The sequence below is a fragment of the Hypanus sabinus genome, chromosome 3 (genome assembly GCF_030144855.1).
Source record: "Hypanus sabinus isolate sHypSab1 chromosome 3, sHypSab1.hap1, whole genome shotgun sequence".
NCBI lineage: Eukaryota > Metazoa > Chordata > Chondrichthyes > Myliobatiformes > Dasyatidae > Hypanus > Hypanus sabinus.
The window spans coordinates 55,930,422-55,949,015 of record NC_082708.1 but is presented as its reverse complement, the minus strand read 5'-3'; the positions used below and the strand labels follow the sequence as shown (position 1 = coordinate 55,949,015).

At 43.3% G+C, this 18,594-nt stretch overlaps 1 protein-coding gene across 1 annotated transcript in view; it reads left to right on the top strand.

Moving 5' to 3' along the window:
* LOC132390902 (PC3-like endoprotease variant B) overlaps positions 1-18,594 on the top strand; it is a 786,805-nt gene that overhangs the window by 342,808 nt on the left and 425,403 nt on the right. The window contains exon 8 of the mRNA XM_059963438.1: positions 9,993-10,108. Coding sequence (XP_059819421.1) covers positions 9,993-10,108 — 116 coding nt within the window. The remainder of the gene's footprint in view (positions 1-9,992; positions 10,109-18,594) is intronic.

Here is an 18,594-nt window from a genome sequence, read left to right as displayed (position 1 = left end):
TGCAATTAAGTGAAATTAAGCAGTCTTAATCAAATTTAAGTAGAGTTAAGTGATTTCAAATGTAATTAAACCACGTTAAGCATATCTAAGTGGTCAACAAAAGATCTGGCACCCAGCAGTCCCCAGAACTAGACTGTTCAGAACAAAGCATGAATACGTAACTTATTCCTTTTGTTTTTAACACACTCCCACATATGTGACTAGCTACCATGATAAACGCTCAACACAGAATGCAATGCAGATAGAAAACAGATGCATGGTTCCTATACCATCTTCTCATTAATCTCTCCTGCGGCAACATATTTGGAAAAGTTAATTTATTGCCTGAGATTCATTTTCATGAATCTACCTCTGTGCTTCTATGTGGCCCTAACACTTCAAACTTGCTTTAGTATTCCCTCACAATAATTCTTTCTGACATTTTATTAACTGTATAATTTCTAACTATCGTGACCATAACAATCAAGAATTTTTCTTTCCCCCTATTATCTAGCATGAGTGCCTGAAGATTAAAAATGGTAACAAGATTTCTATGCATGCTCACACACTTCTTTTAATGATTTGTGAATGATCGCTTGAAGCTTGAAGGAAACAGTTGATTAATATAATCTTGCCAAATACAAACCATCCTGTGTCTAAGGAAATGGAGCTTATTCCCATGTATTAAAAGGATGGCAACATTTTTACATAAACAGTGAGCCAATGAGCAGTATGGATAATTTATGTTCAAAGTACAGCACTAAATCATGCATTTTTTAGAGTTCTTGATGCCATGTTTAATCCAAACAGCATCCATTGTAAAACCTCTTTATGGGGACATTAAAAAGTATACTGTACATCAAATAGTCGAGCAAGTTACTTTGATGTCAATGCTATTTTGGAAATCAAGCCATTGGTTAAACTTACTTAACATTGCACAGGAGAACCTCTGTTCAGAATCTGAACAGATCTTTTCTAGCAATGTCTAATTATAGTACTGATCAAGCACTTTCAGATTAATAGTTGAGTTCCTTTTTTTTTGTATAATGGTCCCACAAGTGATTGGTACCTTCTAGAAATAGTATCATAATCACAGTAAAATAAAAAGTATTGAAAAAGAAAAGAGTCCAAAAAACCCTCTCACCATCAATCCACAGTCAACTACAATAGAGCTTGACTCCTCCAGCCTGAACATGGCGCCCTACCGCCCCTCCCCACCCCAGCACCACGGCTTAAGGCTAGCCCACACTGATGCAAGACTGCAAGCCCATATCGAATACCAGAAAAAAAGATACAACCACAAAAAATGCCTATTGAAAACTTCAGTCGATCACAATGCCCCCGAAGGAGTGCACTGGCCCTGGCGTTCCCCCCACCCCCCACCATCCCACATGGTCACCACTGCTTGAGGCTCAGGCCTTGCATATACAAGGTAACAAACTCATATAGAATATCAGTAAAAAAAAATACAACCACACAAAATATACATGTATATTTGAGGGTTATGAGGGCTGTACCATTCTCCATAGTGCAGGAAACATTGATTGTATACACATTGTTAACCATGAACAGTGATGTAGCCCAACATGAACCCTCCTCTCGGTAGCCAGTTACAATGTGATTGTATGTGGAATATCTTGGAAGCCAATGCCTACTGTCCTAGCAGCTGACATACAGGCTTCATTCTGTGGCAAGCCACTCTGCCATTCACACTTGAGTAGGTTCTCTGGCCTGGCCTGCTTGGTTCCCTGTGTCAGTTTCTGTAGTAGAATAGCTGCTTCCACAGCCTCCTTTTCTGAGAAGCAGGTTGTCATTAAGCAATGTGGACAAGCTTTAACTGGGCTTGGCTGCTTGTAATATACATCTCCTGCTGAGGTGTGCACTCAGCCCCTGTGTAGTGCTGAATGCATGCAGCAGTCCTGTAAATAAACAGAGCATCTACATTCCAACCATTTTGATAAGGTTAATCATGCATGATGGTTCTTATGTCCAACTCCCTGGTCATAAAATTTAATCTCCATTTCTTTGATCCAGTTTTAAAATAAGTCAACACAGAAGAATGCAGGAACCTTCTAGGACAAACTATGATTTAAGTACTCAGATTAAGCAGGAGAGTACTCTCCATTTGCTTGTTCCAGGTATGATATGTACTCTTTAGGCACAATGTCCAAACACTCTGGTCTACATTATTTGGTGAAAGATTTTGTTATGACTGGAAACACAGTCTCACAACATTGGGACCCCATCATCAGAGGTCGAACAGAGGATCTGATGTTTTGTTAACCCTGAATCCATTGAAAGTACTTTAAAAGCAGGCTCAGCATCTTCTCTCCAGAATGTTGCGAGATTCTGAATGTGATTCAAAGAAATAAAAATTTGAACAATTACCATGGGAGGGAAAAAAACACATTTTCATACACTGGTCCTGAGCAGTAAATATTTACAAGACTATTTTACATAGAATGAAACAATGATTGATTTAATTTATTCAAGCACAACAAATGAATGTGGATACAGTACATTATATATGTGATTTGTGGAAACCTATTATTGTCAAGCCTGTTACAGAGGAGTTTATGAATGTCATATTATTTCAATTTGATAATTCTCTGAAAAAAATCAAATTGTGATAGTTTTCTTTAAATCATAACATTTTAAAGTAATTTTATACATGACATTCTCATAGCTATTTAGTTAACCAAGCCATGGTACAAAGCTAATACCACGAGAAATGTAACGGAAGAAAGCAATGAAAGCAACCTCTCCTGTTTCAACTACAAAAGCTGATGGAAGGATAGACAGATGTTCACTATATTCCCAGGTCTGCAAAGACTTAATAGATGAAGCAAAATTTCAAGGAAAGTTGTTTGATATTGACAAATGGCTGAGAAGAGGTAAACAGAAGAGATTCTACAAATGCTGGAAATCCGGGGCAACTCACACAAAATGCTTGAGGAACTCAGCAGGTCAGGCAGCATCTATGAAAATGAATCAACAGGCAATGTTTTGGGCCAAGACCCTTCATCAGGTCTGGAAAAGAAGGGGGAGGTCCAAGAATACAAAGGAGTGGGAAGGGGAAGGGGAAGGAGGACAAGCTAGAAGGTAATAGATGAAGCCAGGTGGGTGGGAAAGGTAAAGGGCTGAAGAAGAAGAAATCTGACAGGAGAGGGGCGGAGACATGGGAGAAAGCGAAGAAGGAGAGGCACCAGAGCGAGGGTGACAGGCAGGTGAGGAGAAGAGTTAAGAGGACAGAGTGGGGTATAGAAGAAGAGGGAGGGGTTCAAATCAACTGGTTCAATTGGTTCAATTTAATATCAGAGAATATATACATTATACAACCTGAAATTCTTATTCTTCACATCCAGGAAACAAGAAAACTCATAGAATGAATGATAGAAGCATAAAAACCCCAAAGCCCCCCTCAGCTTCCCATGCCAAAGCAGCTCCTACTCCCCCTCCAGCAGAAGCACTGACCTACCACCATGCAAGCAATAGCAAAAGCCTACTAAGGAGGCCTTCATCTAGAATCCATCAAAAGCCACAGTCCATAACCCAGCACTTCGGTATCTCAGACAGGGTCTCTCTCTCAATCGAGGGAGAGAGAGGACACCCCTGCAACAACGGGAGTGGAGAACAACAACTTGCTGTTCTAATGTTACAATCTTCCATGTCTCTTTTCCAAGCCCCCATCTCGGGGACTGGCGGGGTGGGAAAGGGAGAGGGAGAGAGACAGATCTTCTTCTGACAGCATCACACTACTTGCTGTCTCAATGTTTCAGTCTCCCACAATACTTCAGTCAGCAAAATCAATGAGGAACTGGATCATTTAAGGGCCACTGCCCGAAGCCATACGTCTTCCTGGCCATTCCTGGAGATAGCGAAGCACCCAGCCACAGAGCTGGTCCAAAAACTATAGTTCTGCAAAGGACCATAGTTTGATCTGTAGATCATGGGCTCCAACGGAATCCCAAGCACCTTGAAAAGAAAAGAAGACATAAGCTGTTTTGTGGATGAACTGAAAGAAGTTGCCTGAGTCTGCAAAATTTGTTGGAGGAGGAAAAGAAAAAAAGGAAAAAAAATAATGGAAAGAGCAATCGATGTTCATGTCATCAGGTTGGAGGTTACCAAGATGAAATATGATGTGTTGCTGCTCCACCCTGAGAATGGCCTCATGTAGAGGAGCCATGGGCTGACTTATTGCAACAGGAATGAGGATAAGAATGAAAATGATTGGCTACCGGGAATTTTCACTTTTGGTGGATAGAGCGGAGGAATGCAATAAAACAGTCCCCCAATTTACGTCAGGTCTCACCGATGTAGAGGACATCACATTAGGAGCTCAGGATACAATAGACAACCTCAACAGATTTGCAGGTGAAGTATTACCTTGCTTGGAAGAAGTGTTTGGGGCCCGGAAGGGAGGTGAGAGAGGAGGTGAATGGGCAGTTGCAGCATTTCTGTCGTCTGCAGGGATATGTGCTAGATGGGAAATTAGTGAGGAGGGACAAATGGACCAGGGAATCACAGAGGGACCGATTCCTATGTAAAGCGAAGAGTGCTTGTAAGTATGTGTTGGGTGGTAGGATCCTGTTGAAGATGATGAAAGTGTGGGGAATGATGTGTTTGATGTGGAGGCTCAAAGTGTGATAGGTGAGGACAGGTGGAATCTTATCCATGGAGAGAAGAAGGGGTGGGCACGTATGTCAAGGAGATGGAGGTAATGTGTGTGAGGGCAGCATCAATGGTGGAGGAAGGGAATCCATGTTAATTGAAAAAGGAGGACATCTCTGATATCCTGCAAAGGAAAGCCATATCCCGGGAATAGATGCAGCGGACATGAAGGAACTGAGAAAAGGAATGGCATTTTTACAGGAGAGAAAAATACCCCTGAGAATCGGTAGGCCCTTTACAAGTAGTAAGTAAGAGGAAGTGTTTGAGACGAGCTGCCTGAGGTCAGTCAGCCACACTAAGGAAAGACTCCATGGAAAGTTAGCTCACACAACACACACAAAATGCTGGTGGAACACAGCAGGCCAGGCAGCATCTATAAGGAGAAGCACTGTCGATGTTTTGGGCCGAGACCCTTCGTCAGGACTAACTGAAAGGAAAGATACTAAGAGATTTGAAAGTAGATTTGAAACGCATCTCTCCCATTTCCCGCACATCTACCCTCACCCCATCTGCCCACCACCCCACTCGGGATAGGGTTCCCCTTGTCCTCACCTACCACCCCACCAGCCTGCAGATCCAACGTATAATTCTCCGTAACTTCCAACGCCTCCAACGGGATCCCACTACAAAGCACATCTTTCCCTCCCCCCCTTTTCTGCTTTCCGCAGGGATTGCTCCCTACGCAACTCCCTTGTCCACTCATTCCCCGCCCCCCCATCCCTTCCCACCGATCTCCCTCCTGGCACTTATCCTTGTAAGCAGAATAAGTGCTACACCTGCCCTTACACTTGCTCCCTCAACACCATTCAGGGCCCCAGACAGTCCTTCCAGGTGAGGCGACACTTCACCTGTGAGTCAGCTGGTGTGGTATACTGCGTCCGGTGCTCCCGGTGTGGCCTTTTATATATTGACACAGACTGGGAGACCATTTTGCTGAACACCTACGCTTGGTCCGCCAGAGAAAGCAGGATCTCCCAATGGCTACGCATTTTAATTCCATGTCCCATTCCCATTCTGATATGTCTATCCATGGCCTCCTCTACTGTCACGATGAAGCCACACTCAGGTTGGAGGAACAACACCTTATATACCGGCTGGGTAGCCTCCAACCTGATGGCATGAACATTGACTTCTCTAACTTCCATTAATGCCCTTCCTCCCCTTCTTACCCCATCCCTGACATACTTAGTTGTTTTTTTTTCACTCTCTGCCCATCACTCTGCCTGTTCTCCATCTCCCTCTGGTGCTCCCCTCCCCCTTTCTTTCTCCCGAGGCCTCCCGTCCCATGATCCCTTCCTTTCTCCAGCTCTGTATCACTTTTGCCAATCACCTTTCCAGCTCTTAGCTTCATCCCACCCCCTCCGGTCTTCTCCTATCATTTTGCATTTCCCCCTCGCCCCCACTACTTCTGAATCGCTTAGCATTTTTCCTTTCAGTTAGTCCTGATGAAGGGTCTCGGCCTGAAACGTCAACAGTGCTTCTCCCTATAGATGCTGCCTGGCCTGCTGTATTCCACTAGCATTTTGTGTGTGTTGTTTGAATTTCTAGTATCTGCAGATTTTCTCGTGTTTGCTCTATGGAAAGTTAGCTTCCTTGATAACCTGAATGTGCTCGGTTGCAGTAGGTTTCTCTTTCCAACAATCCCTGGAGCACAAATTGTGGCAAATACAGTCAGTAACATTGCTGCTTTATTTTTCTAAAAATCTGTCCATAAAGAAATGCACATGCAATAAATAACAAAGTAACCTTTCCCACTACCAATGAGCACTGTACCTTGGAAAATATGATTCGATCTGCAGCTGGTAAACACAATATGGTTGCATAATGTTTGAAGTTTAATTTTCTTTAATTGTTATTTTGCTAAGTGTCACTGTTGCTAACCTCAAGTACATTCGATTTTGGCACAGTGATTTAAAAAGATATTATATATCTACTATTAAGTGCATGTTTGATACCTTTACTCTCCAACCATAATTCATAATGGGTTTTTCTTGAACATACAGTCAGAGACCAGCCTTGGGAATATACTAAGCTACAAAAAGCCTCTATTAGAGTTTTGGGCATAGCAGAGTAAATGGAGATTTCTTTATATTCATCAACTGCAGATTCCTAGCGTTTTCTGTTTGTGTTGCCATTTCCTGGTGGAAAGGTGATATTTTATTTGGCTGGTGCTTGATTCATGTGCATTTGGGAACATTTTTCGTTTGGAATGGAACTAAGGAAAGAATTTCTATATTTATTTTTCTGCATTCTCTATCTGAAATATTGACTGTCAAAACCACATTAGTTATTTATAATTGTGCAGCAGAAATAATTAATAACATACATGGATGATGGACGCTTATCAACAACATGTCCCCTTCCCTCCTATATCGAATATTCTTTGGTTGTTACCTGACAAACTTTTAAGTTTTAATATCCACCCTCTGCCAAAAAGAAATTAGGTTTTGGGTTACAATGTGCAAACAGCTTCTTCATGAAAAGAAACCTTTTTTTCATTTATTTATTTTTTGTCTTGACACAAGTTCTTTGATCAACAATTGATGAGATAAAGTATTTGAGACCTCCATTTCAAACTCCATATGTTCTGGCTGATCATTTTCTGATTCTTAATTTGGTAACTGTTAATGACGTTTGTGCTAAACTTTGATCACATACTTTTCATCTCCAATATTACTGCTTTTCTTTCTGATGTAATGCATATCACACAATACAGCTGCTTATTGAAATTTTATAAATGCTTCAGATATAATTTCTCTTCTCACTTTTGATTCCACTGTTGAGTACCTCAGTCAGTTGTAGGAAAAGATTATGTTTGTTCTGCCAATTTTTTTATTTATTAAATAACAAAATTATGACCATAAAGCATAAAATATATTTTAAGATGTCTTATTTACCGTACTTAACGAAAGCAAAATGATGAAGATTTTAAATCTAAAATAAAATCAGAAAATGATGAAAATACTCTACATGTCAGGCAGCATCTGAGGGGAGAAAAGAAAAAGAGTTTTAGATCAATGACCTTCTACTGAATTTTGCATTGCCCTAAATCACAAAATTCACAACTGAGTCCAGAGCATTAAGGTTAGGATCAGTGCACTTGGTGAAAGATGAGCCACTATTCCTCAAGCTTATATGGATTTTCACCAAAGCAACCTAAGAAGCAGAAAAAAGATTTTAGTCCTCTCTGGTGTTTGAATTTTAGGTCTGATATTTACTTGCGTTTGTTCCTGTAGTTGTTTCATCATCACATTTTCCCCCATTTAATCTTTCAGGCTTTCCAGGGTATTGTTTCTCGTTTCACAATTTTTATTTACTTCAGTCAGGTTCAAAATATTTTGTGTCACTGTTATTTCAACAGCCATATATGCTACTTGGTTTGCAATGGCATCAAGAACATTTGAGATGTAAGTCATGGAGATAGAAAAATAACAGTACCATAATGCTTTAGTTGTTTAAGTGACTTGACAAGGCTGTAGAAGATGGATTGCAATACAGATATGTATAAGGTCCTTATTGACAAAACAAAATGGCTACTGGAGTTATTTTTAAGTGTTGAGCAACTAAACAGAGAAATTCTGAAGTGAAGGCAGAATAACAAGGCTCACGTCAGTGCCATGAAGGTTCACTAGTCTGATTCACGAGAAAGAGATGCTGTCTTAAGAGGAAAGATTAGCTCAACCAGGTTTGGATTCACTGGAGCATGAAGAATAAGATGAGGTCTAATTGAAACTTGCAAACTTCTGACAGAAATAAATAGACTTGATAGTCCCTGTCTGGTGGATGGAGGGAGAATAGGAGGGTCTACAAACGTAAAATGATGGGTCACTGTTTTGGGTTACAGGACAAGAGGCTTGGGACTTAAAGGAAGAGAAATGTGATTGCTCAGAAGGCAGTAAACTGATAGAATTCACTTCCTCTGAAGCTATGCAAACAGCCTCTGAACATATTTAACAAAGGAGAGACAACTGCATTGACTAAGGGGAAGGAGCAGGGATATGATAACAAGATGGCTGATATCCCATGATCCTTTTGAATAGCAGGATCATTGTCCATGTTCCTATATTATGTTGATGGTATTCATGAGGATCAGTAAAATACAATGAAAAATAAGCAAAGGAGTTTAAGTAATAATAGCTTTTAAAGTGAGAAATAAGGATATTTTTACTTTGCTTTTGCAAAACTCATGACTGGTGACTGTATTAGGTCTTTATAACTTGCTTTTGGAAGGTGTAATGGCCTCAAAACTGTGTAAAGAAGATTTATCAGTTGGATATTGGAAACTGAAAGTATTAACTGATGAAGTTTATGTATATTAGTTCTGAATACATTACCAATAAAAGAGTGATTGAATAACAGTATCACTGATTGTGAAAGGAAGTATATAATAGAAAGAGACAAACTGCTTTCCACTGACATGAAGATGCTATGTGTTGCCAGAAAGCCTTATAATTGGAGCCAGTTCATTTACAAATTAGGAAATATTTCCTCACAGAAAGTCTGGTACAAATATGGCATGCTTCACCAAAAGCAGTGAATGTTGGCTCAATTAATAGTGTTAAATCTGAGATTTTTGCCCATCAAGATATTTAGTGATTAGAAGTAGTTAAATAGAGCATGGGTCCAAGGCCAGGAGATGAGTAGCCTGAGGTTTTTTTTTCTTTTTTTCCTCTGTTAAGTTAGAGCATGGGGGGAAAAAGTTGACAGTTTATTTTCTTATTTTGGAGTCCTGCAGGAAATAAGAAATATATGTATGTTGATGCAAACAAAAGGTGTCTGGATTGTAATATGTGCCCCAGCCACCAAAGCCCAGAATATCCATAATAGAATTTCTTGCCAATATTGACTAAGGTGAAGAAAGCTTGTGTTTTACGAGGCAAGCATGAGTCCATATAAGTAACTTTAGTAATGAAAAGGGAATGAAAGGGAACTGAAAAATCCAATCATTTTCTGTGATCAATTGGAATTGCAATTTAGCATCATATCAGTTTTATTTTATTATAAGTCCTCAGCAATTTAAAACAGAATGACTTTGGGATGAAGGTCATTTTTTATGGAAGTACCTAAGTGAAAGCAAGTTTCAGAATCAGAATAAAATGCACACAAAACTGATCGGCGTTTTCAACCATAGGTGAATTTCTACTCCAGTTTAGTCTGTTTAAAATTTAGAAATTTGATTGTGTGTGTTTGTGGAACAGAAATTTCTGGTCATTTTCAATATAATACTTTGCACCAACTCATCAAAATGTTTTAAATTATATTTGGTAACATTAACTTTTTTATTAGATTTGACTGACAAAATAAAAAACTGTAAGTGAGAGATCTTTATGTGTGATTTCCAGATCCAGTGAAGAAAGATTTTATCCATAGAGAGGTCTTCAAAGTATTGGACTCCAAAAGGGTAATAGGAAATGCACTGAAGTTCAATGACCCTTTGTGGCCTTCACAGTGGGTGTTGGTAAGCATTACAACATTGTCTGTTCATTTTATTTTTTAACCCTTGAAGCATAAGTGACTTTCAGTTCCCAAGCACGATGTATGTACAGGTAAGAGGATGATTCTACATACATTATGTGGATCTATGTTACACAAGAACTCAAAAACATGTTTAAATGCATGAATCAAAATCAGGTTTATTAACACTGGCATAAGACATGAAATTTGTTAACTTAGCAGCAGCAATTCTATGCAATACATAATATGAAAAATAAATAAATAAATAGAATGAAAATTATGATAATAACAAATAAGTAAGTCAATTACTTTTATTGAATAGATTAAAAAATGTGCAAAAAACAGAAATACTGTAAATTTTAAAAAGTGACGTAGTGTCCAAGGGTTCAATCTCAATTTCGGAATCGGATGGCAGAGGGGAAGAAGCTGTTCCTGAGTCGCTGAGTGTGTGCCTTCAGGCTTGTGTACCTCCCATCTGCTGGTAGCAGTGAGAATAAGGCATGCCCTGGGTGCCGGAGATACTTAATAATGGACACTGCATTTCTGAGACACCGCTCTCTGAAGATGTCCTGGGTACTTTGTAGGCTAGTACCCAAGATGGCATTGACTAGGTTTACAAACCTCTGCAGCTTCTTTTGGTCCTGTGCAGTAGCACCCCCCCACCATACCAGACAGTGATGCAGCCTGTCAGAATGCTGTCCATTGTACAACTCTAGAAGTTGTTGAGTGCATTTATTGACATGCCAAATCTCTTCAAACTGCTAATGAAGTATAGCCGCTGTCTTGCCTTCTTTATAACTACATCAATATGTTGGGACCAGGTTAGATCCTCAGAAATCTTGACACCCAGGAACTTGAAGCTGCTCACTCTCTCCACTTCTGATCCCTCTATGAGGATCAGTATCTGTCCCTTCGTCTTTCCCTTCCCGAAGGGAACAATCAGCTCTTCTGTCTTACTGATGTGTAGTGCCAGGTTGTTGCTGCAGCACTACTCCTCTAGTTGGCATATCTCACTCCTGTATGCCCTCTCGTCTCCATCTGAGATTCTACCAACGATGGTTGTATCATCAACAAATTTATAGATGGTATTTGAGCTATGCCTAGCTACACAGACATGTCTATACAGAGAGTAGAGCAGTGGGCTAACCACACACCCCTGAGGTGCTCCAGTGTTTATCATCAGTGAGGAACAGATGTAATCACCAATCCGCACAGGTTGTGGTCTTCCAGTTAGGAAGTCGAGGATCCAGTTGCAGAGGTACAGAGGTCCTGGTTCTGTAACTTCTCAATCAGGATTGTGGGAATAATAGTATTAAATGCTGAGCTATAGTCAATGAACAGCATCCTGACATAGGTGTTTGTATTGTCCAGGTGGTCTAAAGCCGTGTGGAGAGTCACTGAGATTGTGTCTGCTATTGACCCATTGTGGCAATAGGCAAATTGCAGTGGGTCCAGCTCCTTATTGAAGCAGGAGTTCAATCTAGTAATGACCAACCTCTCAAAACATTTCATCACTATCAATGTGAGTGCTGCTGGCCAATAGTCATCAAGGCAGCTCACATTATTCTTCTTAGGTACTGGTATAATTGTTGCCTTTTGGAAGCAAGAGGGAACTTCTGCCTAGAGCAGGGAGAGGTTGAAAATGTGAGAATGATCAAAAGGATCAAGAAAGTATTACTTATACCTGTCATGGTCCTGACCGTTAATGCCCCATTTCCTCCTAATTCCCTTTGATTTTCCATGGTTCTGACCTTTAATTCCCCATTTACTCCTAATTCCCTTTGATGGCAGCATCCATTCATTGCCAGATCATTGTTTTAGCCAGTGTGGTAATTAACGTTCCCCAGCCACTTAGGATTGTGTATTCTAGGTTTTACTTCAGTACCGAGGAATACCTGTGTAATTCTGTCTTTCTGTGTCAAGAAAAGTTGTGTCTACCGCTTGCCTTTCTACGCTCAGTGTCAAGATAAGTTTTGCCTGCCTCCTGCTTTCCTGTTCACCCTCCTGTTTGCTGTTCAGCTCCAGCCACTCCCACACCACCGTCTACATCCTAACTCAATCTCCGTGCCAGTGTCCTGCGTTTGGGTTCACCCCGTTCTTTGCAACAGAACGATGTGGCCACCATGGACCCAGCAGACACAAACAGCCTTCAACAATCCCTCGCTGGCCAGGGTACTCTACAGGGACAGCACGACCAACTCCTCCGGGAGGTCCTGGAGAACCTCCGTTCCCTGTCTGCTCACAGCACGCTGATCAATAACCAGGTGAGTTGTGTCTCCACTTCTTTCACTGAACTCACTCCTGGAACCCGGCCTAGCCAACCCAGACAACCCATGGCAGCTATCCCCACTGTGTCAGCAACACCCCTGCCCAGAGAGCATCACATCCCGGAGCTGGAACACTACGCTGGAGATTTGGAGAAGTGCCAGGCCTTCCTCCTTCAGTGCTCCCTGGTGCTTGAACAGCAGTTGTCAACTTACCGCACAGATAAGTCAAAGATTGCTTATATCGCAGGGTTGCTGCGGGGAAGTGCATTAGCGTGGGCCACAGCAGTTCTGGACAACCAACCGGATATCTGCTCTTCTTTCACCACTTTTATTGAGGAAATGAGAAAGATCATTGACCACCCTATCCGTGGTAAAGACGCCACCAAGGGCCTACTCTTTCTTGCCAGGACTGCCGCAGCATTGCTGAATATTCGGTGGAGTTCCAAGCATAAGCGGCTGACTCAGGCTGGATCAATGAGTCACTCCAGGGGGCTTTTTGGAATGGACTCAGCAACCTGGTGAAGGATGAGTTGGTGGCGAGAGATGGCACTACAGGCCTGGATTCCCTGATCTTCCTAGACACTGGTTGGACAATCGCCTCTGAGAACGCCATAGAGAAAGTACTGGTTGTTCACCACCTTTGACCACTTCTCGGCACTTCTTACAGCCTCCTGCCAGAACAGGCCTCTCTCCTTCTTCTGCACCCCGAGTAGCTCCCAGTCCTGCCACTTCTACAGCCCCGGGAGAGGAACCCATGCAGCTGTGACGGAACCGCCTTTCTCCCGCTGAACAGCTCTGGAGAATGACAGCAGATGAGTGTCTATATTGCAGCCAGTCCAGCCACTCCCTTGCCACCAGCCCCTTTCGGCCAGAAGGGGAAAACTCACCAGTAGCAGGGAGGACCCTGGTGAGCCAGACAATCTTCCCTTTCGTTCCCCGACCCCGGAAGCAGCTTCAAGCCACTCCGTGTTACAACCAACAGTCTTTGCCTTTGTTAGCACTAGTGGACTCTAGCGCAGAGGGAAATATTCTGGATGAAAACTTAGCCGGAATTCCTTTTGAGCCATTGGGTACCCCCGGATGCCCGGGCGCTAGACAGGAGACTTCTGGCCTGAGTCTCACACTGCACAGAACATGTGCTTCTCCTTCTCTCCGGAAACCATCGGGAACAGATACAGGCAGTCCCCGAGTTACGAACGTCCGACTTACGGACAACTCGTACTTACAAACCGAGGAAGAAGAATGCCGTCCGCCATTTTAAGTCGGATCGTAGCACAGTCCACCATTTTAAGTCCATGCCATTGACATTGTGTTGAGTGTGTAACTTTGTATTTGGCTTAAATTTTTCTTATCAAGATTCACCCTGATGCTGCCCCCCACCCCCGTTCCAGTTGGCAGGTGGCGCAGTGAGATCAGCGCCGCTGGATAACGTAGGTTCCCGAGTTCGATCCAGTGAGAGACTGCTCCCGTACTGGGTTGATGTCGAGCTCGCAACTTGACATCGTAAAAAAAACCACTGCCACCTCCAGTTTAAATTCCCTCGCGGAATATTGTGGAGGATCAAATACCCAAACCCAGCACTGCCCCCACTTGTACCATTTAACCTATCTCAATGCAATGGACTTTCAGACCCGGAGAATTACGTGTGGTGGTCCTTAGGACCCAGCGGAGCTCGGGGCCCGCTGCCCACAGTGTTTCTGTTCTGTTGATGGGAAGTGATTGCGATTGAAAATAAAGTAGAAATAATAAAGTGTTTGGAAAGAGGTGAAATGCCATCGGTCATTAGAAAGCATTAGGCTACAGTTGGTCAATGATCGGAACAATTTTAAAGGTTAAAGTGAGAATAATGGAGCATGTGAAAGGCCCTGCCCCGATGAAAGCCACAATTATTACTAAGCAACGCAGTGGTTTCATTATTGGAATACATACATTTCTTAAGTTTTATATGCATAGAAATGTAAAATGTATACTATATATTAAGACAAACGTTTGACTAACTGACGCTAAATAATACCGGATGTACCTGTTCCGACTTACGTACAAATCCGACTTAAAGATGGACTCAGGAATGGAACTCATTCGTAGCCCGGGGACTGCCTGTACGATTCAATTTAACTTCCTCTCCTCAAGGCCCAATAGTTCTTGGCCATCCCTGGTTAAACCATCACAACCCCCACATTGACTGGCGCTCCGGGAGGATAGTCAGCTGGAGTTTGTTCTGCCATTCCTCTTGTCAGCAATCAGCTCTTTCCCCAGTGGAAGTCACCGCGACCTCGTCTGCCTCTGAGCCCCCCGACTTATCCAAGGTTCCCGTAGAGTATCACGATCTGGGAGAAGTGTTTAACAAAAAACGGGCCCTTTCTCTGCCTCCACATCGCACTTACGATTGCGTAATTGACCTTCTCCCGGGAGCCCTATTACCCACCAGTTGGCTATACAACCTGTCTAGACCAGAAAGAGAAGCAATGGAAACGTACGTAAATGACTCCCTCACGGCTGGCATTATCTGACCTTCATGTTCCCCTGTAGGCGCTGGTTTCTTCTTTGTGGGGAAGAAAGACGGCTCACTGCACCCCTGCGTCGACTACTGTGGCCTGAACAACATCACCATAAAAAATAAGTGTCCCCTGCCCCTTATCAACTCTGCATTCAAATCCCCTCATAGAGCCACAGTTTTCTCCAAATTGGACTTGCAGAATGCCTATCACCTGGTCAGGATAAGGGAGGGAGATGAATGGGAAACAGTTTTTAACACCCCTCTCGGTCTTTTTGAATATCTGGTTATGCCATTCAGTCTCACCAGTGCCCTTTTCCATTTTCCAAACTCTGGTAAGTGACGTCCTTAGGGACTTTATTAACTGTTTTGTTTTTGTTTATTTGGATGACATTATAATCTTCTCCCGTAATCTCCAGGAGCACACCCACCATGTCCGTCAGGCCCTTCAGAGGCTTTCGGAGAACAAGCTATTTGTTAAGGCAGAGAAGTGTGAGTTCCAAGCCCACTGGGCACAATTTTTTGGCCGTTTCAAATTCACCCTCACCTGTCATCATGGTTCCAAGAACGGGATGCCTGATGCTCTCTCTCGTCAACACGTCTCCAAGGAGGGCTCTTCCAACCCTGAGACCATCCTCCTGTCATCCTGTGTTGTGGCTGCCCTCACCTGGCAGATCGAATCCACAGTCAAAGAGGCATGACGGACTCAACCTGACCCAGGCGATGGACACCCCCAGTCGTCTCTTGGTGCCTGACTCTGTCCAGTCTCAGGTCCTCCAGTGGGGGCATACTTCCCGGTTCATGTGCCATCCTGGAATCGGTCGAACTCTGTCCCTTCTGAAGCGACATTTCTGTTGGCCCACCGTGGATGCTGACACTCGCTCCTTCGTCTCTGCCTGTTCTCTGTGTGCCGGCAGAAAAGCCTCCCATCAGCCACCTGCTGGGCTGCTTCATCCCCTACCTGTCCCTGGCCACCCTTGCTCTGGATTTCGTCACTGTACTACCCACTCCATATCGTAACACTGCCGTACTCACTGTGGTGGACCGTTTCTCCAAAGCCGTGCACTTCATAGCCCTTCCCAAACTCCCTGCAGCCCGTGAAACAGCCGACCTCCTTGTCCAAAACATCTTCCGCCTTCATGGAATTCCTTCTGACATTGTTTCTGACCGGGGCCCCCAATTCATCTCTCGAGTCTGGATATCCTTCTGTCAAGCCCTCAGAGCCTCAGTAAGTCTGTCTACCGGTTTCTATCCACAGACTAATGGCCAAATGGAGCAAGCAAACCAGGATTTGGAAGCAGCATTGCGCTGCATAACCGCCAACAACCTGTCATCCTGGAACACCCATCTCACTTGGGTAGAGTATGCCCACAATTCCCTGGTCAGCACCGCCACCGGAATGTCTCCTTTCGAATGCTCCCGAGGCTATCAACCCCCTCTGTTTCCTGCCCATGAAGATGACATTGCTGTGCCTTCAGTTCAGGCCCATCTCCGCCGGTGCCGCAAGGTCTGGAAGGATACACGCGCGGCCCTGCTCCGCACAGCCGACTGCAACCAGAGGATCGCCGATCGCCACCGAATTCCAGCACCCAACTATCGGCCCGGGCAGAAGGTTTGGCTCTCTTCAAGAGATATCCCCCTCGAGAGTGAAACCAAGAAACTCGCCCCTCATTAAATCGGACCATTCAAAATCAACAGCCTCATCAGCCCCTCGGTGGTCAAACTCAAACTGTCCAGATCTATGCACATTCATCCACGTCTCCAAGCTGAAACCTTTGTGCCCTCTCGCTAAACCCGCTCCACCTGCTCGGGAAATCGACGACTACCCAGCTTACACCGCCCAGTGAATTCTGGATGTGTGTCGCTGAGGCAGGGGTCTCCAGTACCTGGTTGATTGGGAGGGATACGGTCCTGAGGAGCGCACCTGGATTCCCCGCTCCTTCATCCTGCACCCTCCCTCATCCGAGATTTCCATCGCGACAATCCGGTCAAGCCTGGTGACTCGCCTGGAGGCTCCTGTTGAGGGGTGGGGAAGAGGTATTTTCATGGTCCTGACCATTAATTCCCCATTTTCTCCTAATTCCCTTTGATGGCGGCACACCTGGTTCTCATCAAGACCTGCAGCATAAAAACCTCAGCTTTGCATTCATTCATTGCCAGATCATTGTTTTAGCCAGTGTGGTAATTAATACTTCCAGCCGCTTAAGGTTGATTTATACTTGTGAGTATGGGCTATGCCATCGCCCTGATTTTCACTTCTGCGTTGGCTCCACACCATAGTGAGCATGTGTTGGTGTGCGCCAAAACGCTAGTTGATGGTGGGGTTTCTATGCCACTGTGTTGAGCTTCTTCATGAGAGACATGGATGAGGAAATGCATTTCAAACATTTTTGCACGTCGGCAGGTAGATTTAACCATTTGGTTCATCTATTTCGCATCGGTGTACAGACATGGTGGAGAAGAAGCAAATGGAGATGTATAGGAGGAAATGCAATGCTACCAAGTGGACCAATAACAGTTTTTGCGGTCTGCGTTGCTGCGACACGTGAGTTACTTTTTTGGGGAGGTGCATGTCACACTACGGCGTAGGTACAGGATAGGTACAATGTAGGGTATGCGGTACCTATGACATAGATGCAACGCACAAGTATAAATCAGCCTTTAGGATTGTGTATTCTAAGTTTTACTTCAGTACCGAGGTTTACCTGTGTAGCTCCGCCTTTCTGTGTCAAGAAAAGTTGTGTCTACCGTTTGCCTTTCTACGCTCAGTGTCAAGATAAGTTTTGCCTGTCTCCTGCTTTCCTGTTCACCCTCCTGTTTGCTGTTCAGCTCCAGCCACTCCCACACCGTCGTCTACATCCTAACTCAATCTCCGTGCCAGTGTCCTGTGTTTGGGTTCACCCCGTTCTTTGCAACAATACCAATTGATCTGCTTAACATTTGTGTAAGCAACATCTTTTGGTTACCTCTGTCCATTGTGATCGTACTTACTAATTGATTAATCATAAACTATTTCTCTTTTCTTTTAATTTATTGCAATCTTAAACTCTGTGATGAAACCACACAATTAAAAATCCGGGCCTCAACCTTGCTTTCCTTTTTAAAAAAAAAAGCTGCATTTTCAATTCAGTCATTATAATAATAACTAGTTTTAAGCAGTACAGGAATATTATCAAGGGTCTCGCAAGAATGTAGAATGACGGAAAAAAGTATTAGTAAAGTGTTGGTATTTAAGATGCTGCTGAGATGCAGCTATTTAAGGATGATGACAATGATGCTAAGGCTTAAAGAGTCTCCATAGATATATTACAATTTCTGTATAAATTCCAGCATAACAAGTGAAGTATAGAAGTTCTCCAGACTATGGCTCCCCATATTCTGAGTCCCTGGTGTTTCCAACTCTGACTCCCAAATCTGGTCCAGGATACACACCAATTATTGAAAAAACATCAAATTTAATCCATCTCATGGTCAACTGGATACACCACATGCCACTGAAAAGACTTTGGAAGAACACATGCAATACTGCCAAACTTAGATGGTTCTAGGTTATTAAACCAACACACAATGAGGACTTAGTGTACTTAACAGATGGAGAGTACAGCAAAGATACACCAAATTTCTTCCAAGAAAGGTGGGTTTGTTATATGAGGAGAACTTCAGAAGAATAGGACTGCATTCTCTAAGAGGAAATATAATTGAAGCAAACACAATTCTTCAAGGCCATTG